General features: G+C 38.0%; 1 protein-coding gene across 2 annotated transcripts in view; it reads right to left on the bottom strand.

Annotated features, from left to right (window-relative positions):
- Positions 1–1122: 1122 nt before the first annotated feature.
- ATG2B (autophagy related 2B) overlaps positions 1123–13160 on the bottom strand; it is an 81834-nt gene continuing 69796 nt past the window's right edge. The window contains exons 37-42 of one of the 2 annotated variants that reach the window (XM_023205582.3): positions 11893–11962; positions 11473–11555; positions 10696–10817; positions 10319–10473; positions 9536–9685; positions 1123–5869 (exon numbers count right to left, since the gene is read on the bottom strand). In XM_023205582.3, coding sequence (XP_023061350.2) covers positions 5639–5869; positions 9536–9685; positions 10319–10473; positions 10696–10817; positions 11473–11555; positions 11893–11962 — 811 coding nt within the window. In that variant the 3' untranslated portion in view covers positions 1123–5638. The remainder of the gene's footprint in view (positions 5870–9535; positions 9686–10318; positions 10474–10695; positions 10818–11472; positions 11556–11892; positions 11963–13160) is intronic. The other variant, XM_026455330.1, reaches the window with a different exon arrangement.

Below are 13160 nucleotides of genomic sequence, written 5' to 3'. Positions count from 1 at the left end.
TGAACTGCTAGGGTGGCTAAGCACAGCCAGAAGAGGGGAGAAGGGCTGGAGACGCTGGGAAGAGATCAAGCACATCATTTTCTTGCTCAAATATTCTAAGAGCCTTTAATCTCAATCTTCTCGCAAAATTCTGTGGTTTCACAATTAGTGAGATTTTGCTAAGTTAGGTAACTGCTCCAAGCTTTTCTTAAAAGAAGTCCTGGGAAGAGCATGAGGTCTGGGAGTCACACCATGTGATGGTGAGCAAGTTTCTTGACCTCTCTGAACCTGTCTCCTCATCTGGAAAACAGGCACTCTAGTTAAACTGCCTCTGAGCGGGGGCTCAGATACTTGGCACACAGTGAGCACCTCACAATTGTCCCCATCCCTCTCCTCAACAAGAGCCATGTGTGAGTGTGACTTGTCATTTTTCCCTAATTGTTCAAAGTGGATGTTAGTGACATCTGTCACAATAAAATCTTTTAAAGTAAATTGCCTTTAAAAATAAGTATGTGTGGCTGGGCACAGTGGCTCATGCCTGTAATTCCAGCACTTTGGGAGGCTGAGGTCAGCCTGGCCAACATGGTGAAACCTCGTCTCTACTAAAAATACAAAAAATTAGCTGGGCTTGGTAGCAGGTGCCTGTAATCCCAACTACTCAGGAGGCTGAGGCAAGAGAATCACTTGAACCCAGGAGGCAGAGGTTGCAGTGAGCTGAGATTGCTCCATTGTACTCCAGCCTGGGCAACAAGAGCAAAACTCCATCTGAAAAAATAAATAAAATAAAAGTAAGTATGTCTTTTAAATATTTCCTTCACAAGTAAAAATACTCCTCCAAATAGTTATCAGTTTTGTGAGATCAAACTAGGAGATGTGTTTGCCACCAAGTCCATATTGCAGGGATAGGATAACTAACAGAGGGACCAAAATCCAAAGCGGGGAGGGAAGAACTGTTAAAACTCCATACAGCTCAGCAATCAGTAGCAGACAGACCCGAGATCTGCTATCAGAAACATCCGGGGCATTGGAGCATCACTTCCCAATCACAAGGTCTGACGCATTTGTACATCCCCACCCCAAAACGTGTTTTACACAAGTTCTGGGAACACTTCTTGGTGAAAGACAAGAGTGTTTAAAGCAAAATCCAAAGAGTAAATATTTTAATTTTTTCTTCAACAGTATTCTTATTTTCATATTATTTAAATAGTCACATTAACATGGTACATTTCCACAAAAATATTTGTACAGCATCAGTATTCTTATTCACATCCGTAATTGCCACAATTAGGAAAAATTAGGAAACTTAGCAAAGACAGTCAATACACATATGTTCTTTTACTTGTGGTGAGATAAATTCAATGTCTACAATAAGTCAGGATGGATCAACATAAAAGCTGAACTAGACACCCCTACCAAATTTCTCAATGAAAAAGCAAATAGCCCTGGGTGACCAGCAAGTTATACAAACAATGCAAGACAAATCCAACTAGAAATCGGAAGCTGCCATTTCGTATACACAAAATACAAGTGAAACAGCAAAGTAAACATTTTTGTAGAGGGAAGGGCTGCTACCCGGGACATTAGAGATATAACTGAGCCAGCTGAGATGACATTTTCAATCTCTTGAAATACAGCAGATGGCACTCTGGTGCTTTCTATGAAGCAACATGCTTGGAATCAAGGGCCCAACAATTGTAGGAAAGCAAAATATACCTCCAACACCTACGTTTACCAAAAACGCTGACATTACAAATTCTGAGTTGTTGAGACTCAAATTTCTCATCCCCAAAGAAGCCTATTATGGTAGTGTGTTGAATGCTTTTTGTACCTCAGATATGCAGGCACTATAATGGAGGGAAAATACTTCTGAATAAAAAAAATTGGCTGACTTGCAGCTGTGCATATAATGTCTATTCAAGGAGGCAGTGTGCCTACCATGATCCTGAAAATGTTGAGATAAAAATAAGTTGGCATTAAAGCACTATTTGTCTTCTATGAAAACAGTGACTCTATCTTCCAGTAAACAAGATTTCCTGCAATGAAAAAGAAGAAATCTTTTTCCTTCATTATCTATAAACTATACAAATAAATTTCCTTTTTAACCTAAGACTCAAAAATTTAGATTTGATTTTATTCTCTTTGATACCAAGTTGTATGTCCAGCTGATGCATTTGCAGATACAAAAGAATATCACTTTGTGTTTGCACAGTCCCTTCCTTTCAAAGAACTTAAAGAACTTGATGGAGAAAAGAACTTGAAGGACATTCTCTCTGAAGTCTTAAGTAGGTCAAAAGTAGTGAAGGAAAACAGAAGGGGAGCGCTCGTCAGAGCCCACCATGCCCCACGGTTCTGAGGATGTGGGTGCAAGAACTCTGAAGCAGAGTGACCTCTCAGACGCCAAGTCACACAGCTGTTTACACATCAAAAATCTGAGTTAATCTTAAGACAATGATTAGTCAATCCTGAAACCTTTTAGTGTAATTGTGAATTCCTCATTTTAAGTCGCTGCTTTAGAATTCAGCTCCCCTGCTGTCTGCGACCCGGTGGAAGCAGCACACGCTGCCTTTGGACGAGCAGCCTCTGCAGGGGCAGACACAGTTGTCTGGACATTTTTTGGAACTGAACAAAGACACTATACACTAAACCTACAGAACATTGTTTATAAAGGAGATGGTTAAAAAGTAATGCCCTACAAGCCAGAAATGTTTCAATCGGCTTGAAAAGTGACATACAACAGGAGCAGGAAACACTGGTTTTTAGTGTGTTGCCGTCTTAGGCACACTGCTACTTGGAAAGATTTTTTAAGTGAACTTTGCCTTATAAAAATATTGATAAATATATGTACTTGAGAATCCAAATTGTACCCAAACTTCATGAAAGTGAAAGTCTATTGCTATGACATCTAGAAGAAACACTGAGTTATCTAAAGGGCAATGTTCAGTGGCGGGCAGACAGGAAGGAAAAATGGGGGGTTCCAAGTTAGCTCCATTCAAGAGGAAGACATGGCTGTGGCCTCAGCTGCCTCTCTACTCGTGATGTAAGGTGGTCTTAACGTGTCAGAACATTGTAGGGTCCTGCAACTTGCTGACAGATCTCGATGGAGCTGCTTATGGAACTCCATTGGGGGGGGGCAACTGTAAGGACTCAACGTATCACTGGTGGACACGCGCGATCTACTCTTATCAGAAGCATGACACCAAACCCAACCACGCAGGCACAGTGGCAGTTCAGAAAAGTATTGCTCTGAGATCTGAGATCTAAGGTGGCCCCTGGCTGCTCCGTGTGTGATGTCACCCGAGAGAGGACTCTCACTGGACAAGGCCCAGTGGTCTGAGGTTCTGTACAAAGCATGACGCCACATGCAATCATTCTCACACGCACACATGGACTAATCATCCAAAACCCCACCTTGGGTTTTGTCGTAAAAAACCCTCTGTTTACCAGGAGGGATGCCGAGGCTTACAGGGATCAGGCGTACTGGACAAGTCATCGTTTGGTAAGCCGCAGATGTGGCAAACCACGGATTCTAGCCACACTCTTTCTGCTGTGTCATCATAACACAAAAGTTTGAAAAGACACTTGTAAAAAAGAAAAAACTGAAGGACATTTAATAATGTAGAAGTGTTCAGATACAGATAAACATCTTTCCAGGGTCTCAGGTAAAGAACATCTCGGCTGAACTGACAATGAATCTTTTTGAGACACAATGTTTCTGTTCCCAAAATGATTATATCAACAGCAAGCACAGGAGGGCAGAACAAAGAAAGAACCATGGAGGTTACATTATGAAGATATATGTTTAAATGAGATTTGTAAACTTAATTTGTTTGCAACTCAGGGTGCAAAGGAGAGAATAATTATTTGTCTCTATACTTTAGTTAACTGAACTTAAGTATAAATACGGAAAGTATATTTAAAAGTTAGAGAGATTTTACAATTTTAAGTTTGATCAAGTGTTTTCCAGTTTGACTAATCATAACCGGGTTAACACACATAGCAAGCTTCCTTATTAAGGGCAAATGGAGAATGCTGGCGTCAGAAGGCACCCCACAGCCAGAGGCGCCTTCCCGGTAACACAGCGCGCCTTCCTGTTAGTGTGTCGCCAGGACCAGGCTCTACCCAGAACCGAATAGCAGATGGTCCCACAGTGCTTTAACAGGTGATTACACTGTTGTCTTTTTAAGTTTTTTTTGGCAGTAAAAATGAAACTAAAATTAAAAGCTATATAACCCCATTTTTACAAATTCTAAACATTTTGATTTTTGGTTTACATTGCTTTCCTGCTTAGAAAATTTAGAGAATGAAATCGACTTAACTTCATTTTCCAAGTCCCAAATTGACATGCAGTTCTGAAATCGAAATTCAATGATATTCCCCCAACTTTAGAAAACAGGAAGTCACGTCATGCAACTTTAAACAGTGGATGTGCACAAAGTTCCACCTTTTCTTTCTGCTGGATCAATCTAAAGTCAGGAATTGAGAACAATTTCCCTCTTACTCCTAGGTAATGATTTACCTGACACTAAGCAAAATCAATTTTGAGAAACTGTTCCCAATTATCTTGTGGTAAATCATGGTACTGCACCTATGAATATGCTCTAAGAAAAGCAAAATATTCATGGAAGCATAAAACAGTATCGCCTTTAAATAAAAATACTTTATTCACTCCTGATAAGGTTATCAAAATGTACACTGTTAACCAAGTAAAAATGGTATGCTGAAACAGTTAACTAGGGCATATTTGAAGAATTTTTGTTTACTTTTAAAAGAGGAAAAATCACTTCCAATCTCCTCTTCCACACATTCCTAACAAGCTTGCACTATAGCTGCTTAAAACTGAAAATATAAACAATTACATGGGCCCCACTTCATTATAGAATGCATATTTTCCTGTACTCTTAAAGGAAGCTATTACATTTAAGTTACTTTCCTTTGCCAAAAACTTTCAGACAAGTTTACTGCTCTTTGTATTTTGTGTAACTTCGTAAATTATACAAGAAATACAGCACACAACTTGAATTAATCGAAACACACACACACACACACACACACAGGATAAAGTGCAACACAACAGAACACGTCTGCAACATCCACCTTCTCAAACCCCCACAGAAGGATTTTTGGAGTAAATGGAAATAATGTTGTTCTCAAGTGCATGAACACTAAATTCAACAGAATAGGTTATTTTTCCACACTGATATTTATATTAAAAATCCTATTTGCTTTGCTTCCCCTGTGGCTTCTGTCTCTCATTTTCAATTGAAGTTTTGAAGCTGTGATTCTTTTGAAACCTTAAGAAAACTCACACCACAGAGCTACACAAAGAGTGTCTTAGAAGGTGGCTTCCAATGATCTCTCGTCGGTAACAAGGAGAATTACAGTCATTTAACAAAAGTGAGCCTTCCACTAACTTGGCAGCAAATGCTTTAAGGAACTTTGACACCAGCCACCAAACATTTCTATAGGCAAGTATCAACTAGCCCTAAATGTCAGAAGTTTTTGGTTGCATGTTGTTTTGACATTAAATTATTTAACTAAAAAATGCTTTTGTTCCTGAGATGAGCATAATAAAATTAAACAAGCTTCTTCTGAAGCTGCCTTCGGGACGCTGAGCTCCTGGTTCCACTCTCCTTATCTTCACGCTGTCAGTTCTGAGCCATCAGTCATCCCCGTGGCGCCATTTCTGTGACTCGTCTTGCCGGACATCTGGCCTAATTTGGTTTCTCATGCCACCCAGCACGTTTGACGTTGCTTCTGTGGCAACAATCAGAGGTTTCACCACTGCCGGGGGGATCTGGCGCAGAACCTCGCCTACGGCACCAGTCACCCCTCTGCTCTCGTGTTCTCGAGCCGCAGTTTCATAAATGGTCTGAGCCGTGTCTGTGATTCCCTGCATAGAGGTGGGAGGGAGGAGAGAGGAGGGCAGTGAACAAACTCTGGTCGGAAAACTCTCCAAGCTATCCTGCAGTACACACTTTTAAAGCAGGTAATCAACATTATGTTTGTAATCAGACAAAAAAAAACAAAACAAAACTGCCATGCTTTTTGATAACCCAGGATTATTTTTAATGACAGACTTCTAACTATAAGGAAAACAGGCAATTATGATTTAGTATTTTATTGTGACACTAGTGTGTGGAAAATGTAGGTAAACTAAAATTTCGCATTGGGAAGACAGAAATACGGGCTTTGCTGGTACTATTAATCCCTCCAGTTAACCTTGGCAAACAAAGCTTCTTGAATACACTTACTAAAGAAATATGGTGATAGTTCCCTTTGATTCAACATAAAAACACCTAATTCTATTAAGCTCTGGGAAATTACTTAATTTGTTTTAAATTACTGGCTATGTATTAGGAAAAAAAATGGAAAATTCAATTACGATAAAAAGCTAAATAGAACATTTTATTGGATTAGCAAATTCTGAGAACAAAAAGCAGGAATATGTTTAATAATTCTCAACAAAACTTCAACAGCACTTTCCATCTTTCTCACAACATATAACAATAAAATAATGATGACTGCTAAGCTTTCTTTTTGTTTACTCAGTCTCTATGCTAATAATGACTGCTAAGCTTTGAAGCTGAATATACAAACATGTAGTCAAACCAATGTGGTAAAACGGCATGTGCCTCCTGAATCTTTACCATTTATCTAACTCAGAAATCCCTAGGGAACTCAAAGCAACATTCCATTATTATTATTATTATTATTATCTTATTGTGGCAGCTTCAGTGACGGGGACAGCATAAAGGAACTTTGAATTCTCCAGGGAAATCAAGGACCTTGTCCTAACCCAGAATCTAGCCATCATTTTGGCAAGTTAACAAGAGTGTCCTACCTATCCAGTACATCTGGCAAAAACATGTAATACCACAGAGCAAAAAAAAAAAAAAAAAAAGATGTCTAGAAGGCCAGGTGCGGTGGCTCACGCCTATAATCCCAGCAATTTGGGAGGCTGAGGCAGGTGATCACGAGGTCAGGAGATCGAGGCCATCCTGGCTAACACACGTTGAAACCGTGTCTCTACTAAAAATACACAAAACTAGCTGGGCGTGGTGGTGGGTGCCTGCAGTCCCAGCTACTTGGGAGGCAGAGGCAGGAGAATGGTGTGAACTCAGGAGGCAGAGCTTGCAGAGAGCCAAGATCACGCCACTGCACTCCAGCCTGGGTGATAGAGCGAGACTCCGTCTCAAAAAAAAAAAAAAGGTCCAGAAAAACTCAAAGAAATAATAAGTACTACCTTAAAACCTATCTAGAGAATAGCCAATGAGAAACCATGAGCACAACAAAAAAAAATGTTTACAAATTATACATTTCACTGCACCATCTCCCTCCCCTCTCCACCAGCTCTCCTCCCTATGCCACCCGAGATAAACAGGAGTAGATGAGTACAGTACGAGGCTGACCACCACTACGTTTGCAGACAACAGAAGTAAATTCCAATCTCAGCCCTATTAGTTAGCTGTGGGACCAGTCATTTAAACAGGAAATTAAAATGTTGCCTTCCTCCTATAGTGATTGTTAGAATAATTCATCTCAAGAGCTTGACAGTTTGGAAGACAGTAAGTGTTCAATAAATAATTCCTGCTACCACCCTCATAAGTGCCTGACTACCACCAAATAAAATGACGGAAGTAGGAGTTGACATACTTTTTCTGTAAGGTCCACATAGAAGGTATTTGTGGGCCATGGTCTCTGTTACTTATTTTTTGTTTTTTTGTTTTGTTTTACAATCCTTTAAAATTATAAACACCATTATTACTAGCTCAAAGGCCCATACAAAAGAGGCATGGCCAGGTCTGCCCTGTAGCCTAGTCTGCTGACATCTGATCTAAAAGATGAGCCTATCTATGACACACAAATGGCATTTTCTCTTCATCTTTGACTTACTGACATCTAAAATGGAAAAGAAATACCAATCGCCACTTAAGAACTTTTTTTTTTTAACTTTAATAGAGAATCCAGAGTAAGTCCAAACAAGCATATCCTACCATCTCAATCCACACTTACTAATCTCACCCTCCCTTCCCTCATTCTTCCTAGTGACAGCTTAGAGAAAGAGAACTACACTTTAAACCCAAATACCCAGTTCCAATCCTGGCTCCACTCCCTTCTCACTGTGGTACTTGGGGGAGGCCACTGTCTGGTGGAACCCATTTCCTCATCTGTAAATTAGAAATATCGCCTATCTCTAATGGCGATTATCATACATTTGGCACAAAGTAAGCACACATTTATTTTAAAATCAATATAGATTCAATTAGGCAACCATTTCACAAGTTGCTAAATATCAAACTGCTATTACATCTTACTGCCCACTGCCCTTACTAACCCCAATGTCTGTTTCACAGATCTAATTTTAACCTATTGATAGCTGGCCCAATTCTGACATCTATAGGAGCAAGTCTGACTGGTAATTATCTCTTTATTCTCCCCAGTAAATCTTTTTCTCCAAGCTGACCATTGGTCTTACCTTTATTTATCCACTAATACATTTCTTGGGGCCCTACCTTCGTGGACTTCCTGCCGTTTGGGACCACAGAGGCTACTTTTCTCAAGTAAAAGACCGTCCTAGGCACGTCTGACTGTTGTTAGAATATGACTGAGAAAAATATCTTTCATGAAATCCTAAAACACAAATCATAAGTCAAATGACCTCAAACTCCCTTATGTCATATTAAAAAGAATGTCAAAAAGAGTATGCCAAGGAATGACCCTGACAACACCCAGAAAAAAAAACAGAGTTCGCTGGCACAGCTGTGTCAGAGAGCAATTCAGCAATGCTTAATAAATCTCAAGATTCCAACAGTTACTCCCCAGTTGCACCCTAAATAATTTATTGTACATATGAACAAAAAGACAGTTAAATGAGCACTCCCCATAGTGGTGTTTTAGGGGAAAAAATGGAAACTGAATGTCCCCCAATAGGAAAATAAATAAATTATGATATATTCATATAGTGAAATACCATAAAACTGTTGAAATTAGACCTACATGGATTAAGATTAACATGGATCTGTCTTGAAAGAAATAAGTTGCAGAATGAGACACGTAACACCATTTATGGAAACTTTTAAAATATAAACACTAGTATGTTTTGCTTATGAATACATACTTATATAATAAAACTATATAAAAACATATGTTCCATGTTCAGCATAGTGAAGGCATGACAATAGGATCAGGGTGGGAGATTCATCTGAAAAGCTCTAGTTCTTAAGCACATCTGAAGTAAGCAGGGCAGAGCATAAATGTGTTAAACCTAGACAGCGAACACATGGCATTTGTTTCTATTGCTCCCTGAGTGCTTCTGCAGGTGAAGAGAGAGAATCCGTCCACCCACACAATCACCAGTCTTCCCGCAAGCCTACTGGTCCCAGACTGGCCCTTTTCCATCACCTCACACAGATATGGGCACATGTTATTAGCAGCAGTTGCCATTCCGCTCCCAGGGATTTCTACAGAACAAATTTAAGCCATTAAATGCTCTTTACGTGAAAGTTGGGAAAGCACAAAGATGGGTTCTGATGTGTCCACCCAAGTATTCAATTACCTCTTTCACAACACTGTAGGCCTTGGCCACACCTTCCCTCAGGTCTACTGGCTGGTGGGCTAACCGGTGATGAGGAAACCTTTTGGTCTTCTTGGGCTCGATAGAAAGGGTACCAGGAGACACCATATCATAAGCAGTCTCTGCAGCTGCCTGGATCATTTTGTCAAAAGGAAGAAATGAATTAGAAGAAAGTCTGAAGAGTTAGGGACCAGCAGAGCACTTCCTATAGGGAGTGAGGAAGAGGAGAGGAACTCATAAGCCCTAATGAAGACACTTCTGCGTATCCGAATTCTTTACCACAAGAATTGATGACTTTTATAACAAGAACATAAAAGTATAAATTAAGAACTAACAACTGGATTGAGGTAAATTTTTAGCCCCTCCTCTGTTCACTGAGAACACTCAACATTTCCACATCAGTCTATGGAGCTTAATACTTACTAGAAGGACCTTCAATACTTCTGTTTAATCTACAACACCTTCTTCAAACTTAGCTATGATCCTTTCATACAAATATGGTGAAATAAATCCTCTGCTAACTTAATGTTTACAATTTACCTGAAACGTGCAAACAAATCTGACACTGTATTCCACTGCTTTATTCTAATTATTTAACACTAAACATTTAAGCAATAAAACAAGCGTGACATTAAATCCTTACAAATAAAGTATCTACTCACAACATTTTGTATATTTTCGCAGTATTGTTTTAAAAACAAAAAGACCCAACCATTTCACAATGGCTCTTTTTGGATAGACTTAAGGCAGTCTAAGGAAAGATACCTGTATGGTTTGAACCATTCTGTTTGTGAGTTCTAGAGCAGCCATTGCTGTCGAGGTACCAAAGGAAGCAGCGCCTCTCTGAAACCCTCTGACAATGCGGCCGTCCTTCCGGTACTGCTCTATTGGGAGCCAGACCAAGTCCTTTAGGCCTTGTACTAGAACAGTCAACACAAAATCAACATCAGTGCCAGAGTTCAGACCTTTCAATCATTCTAAGCCTGGCGTTTTTAACTCCTAAAACTGGAGGTAAAGTTTTGTGTGTAAGAGTACATATGTGAGTTTTCTAGACTGATGGTCCTCACATAAATTCTCAAAGGGTAAGAATTACTGATCTGAAAAAATAACTTATCTTTCGATTAAAAAAAAAGAAAACTCACCTAATTGTACTAGTGAATGCATAGGTCCAACACCTCCCAGGATTCCAGGCAGCTGGTTCTTCTTAATGTCATTAAGCCACTCAGTGATTGCATATGAGAATAATTTGTCAACACCTAGTAAACTAGAGCAAATGATTATTATTATGTCAAAAGGAGAAATACATTTATAGACATAGGTTTGAGGGTTTTTACTTAAAATCTACAAATTATAAGGACAAATATTACAGATGCTTCAAAAATAGCAAAACATTTTTCAAAGCAAAAAGAAATATAAATCATGCATTTAACTCACAACCTGAATTTCTCTAAATATACATATACATACACACACACACATATATAAAATCCAATTCTAATGTTAATAATTTCTACAAGACTCAGGTAATAGTGTGTCTTCCCGCTGTTCTTATTTCTTGAACATCTCAGGCTTTGGCATAGGATTAACCCAAAGTTCCTAAATTGCCAATAATTGCTACTAAGAACCACTACTACCTTGTGAACTTCCAATCTTTTCACTGAATAAGCTAATTTACAACCTTAGAAAATTATTTAAAATATCCTAAACTATAACTGTTTTTTCCAAATATTACTCTTTTCAAACTACTTCTAATCCCTCAGAATAGAAATCAGTACCTAAATCTGTAAGAGTCCTCTAAAGATGAGCTCTCTAAAATACTATAAAATTGTGTATGCTTGCTAAGAAAACTCAGTTTTTAAATTTGTTGGAAACTAACTTTGGTAACTTCACTTAAAGCTTCATATAGTAAATTCACTTACCCATGTCGATAGGAAAGCCTCTTGAGCTTTAGTTCAGAGCAGTTTAACTGAGCCAGACCAATCAAAATCCCAGCTAGCGTACCCTTCAAAATTAAAAAAGGCCAAATTAACCTGTAAATTAAGAGACTCAACATCTAAAATCATTCTTACTTTGAAAGTCAAAGCAGTAGTCATTATTGATATTAAAACACTTAAAATATTTACAGCAAAAATATATATTTTACAATACATATGACCCAATTTATACCAAGTTTTACTCATGGGACCTGAGTATTTACATTAAAAACAATTAAATTTAAAAACCTTGCACTTCATTTCAAACATATATATAAACTATGACAAAGCAAAGTTAAAAATAAAAACGAGTTCATTATAGAAACATAAGATAATTTTGTAGAGTATATTTGTAGAGTTTCCCACCTGATCCATTGATACATGTTTGCCATGATAATCAAGTCGAATGGGAACTTCTGACGTGAATCTAAATTCTCTGAAGATAAAGGAAGGAGGGGAGTTATTTACATTTACAATTACTAATAGGTGAAATTAGATATACATTAATTTGTTCAATTGGAGAATAAAAACAAAACCACAAAATTAATCATGTAAATATCTTAAGAACTAAATAAAAGAGAAAGTCTTTTAGCTCTATCTTTTCTTAATATAACAATTAAACAGATGTTAATCGTTCATATATTATTATATTTGCGTTTCTCACAAAAAGCTTTTCTTAGTTATGTCTGTATATTTTGTGGGAAAATAAAAATAAAAAAGAATACAGAAATAAAATGTAATAGAAAACTTTTCTCAGTTTATGAAATAATGTACACTTACAAAAAAATTTATTCTTACATATATTCTCAATTCATTCAAAGAACAAATTAATAAAAGCAACCCTCAAGATTAAACCAGACAGTCATTACCAAGAAATAAAAAGAGAAAGCCTAAGGAATTATTTTGACTGTCTGGTGAAGAAGTGCTAGCAATCCTGGCATGAACCCCAGGTTCATCTATGAGATGCAACTGTGGACCAGTCACTTAAAATCTCCGCTGCTCAGTCTTCAGAAATTGTTAAAATGCCACCTACATTGTTAAATGTTGTGAGAATCCTTGAAACTAACGCTTCTAAGTAAACAGAATATTGACAAACAGATACAGGGAACAGTGTGAGAATGAAATTATAATTATACAGCTATCCCTTGGTTTCTGAAGGGGACTGCTTCCAGGGTCCTTATGGATATCAAACCCCTTGATGTTCAAGTCCCTTATATACAATGGGATAGTATTTGCATATATGCCACACATATCCTCTCATATACTCTAAATCATTTCTAGATTACTTATAATATGTAATACAACATAAATGCTGTGCAAATCGTTCTTGTATTTTTAATTTGTATTATTTTTATTGTCATTTTTCATTAATATTTTGGTTGACTCTCAGATGTGGAATTCGTAGATATAGAGGGCTGGTTGTATACTGATGATACCCATCTAACAAAATGATCTGGCTTCCAAAAGTTGGCTGCAAACAATGTTTGGAACTTGAAACACAGTTTTCCCACAGAATTAATGTTGGTGGTTACATCCTAAGCCATCTCACCAAAGTCCACTTCGCCTACAACAAAATGGAGATGCTATATTTACACCAATCACTACAAGAATTCTCAGACCTCAGGTCACGCCCA

This window comes from Piliocolobus tephrosceles, chromosome 6, assembly GCF_002776525.5.
Source record: "Piliocolobus tephrosceles isolate RC106 chromosome 6, ASM277652v3, whole genome shotgun sequence".
In the NCBI taxonomy this organism is placed as follows: domain Eukaryota; kingdom Metazoa; phylum Chordata; class Mammalia; order Primates; family Cercopithecidae; genus Piliocolobus; species Piliocolobus tephrosceles.
Note: the sequence above shows the minus strand (reverse complement) of the source record. Positions and strands in the feature narration are given on the sequence as shown.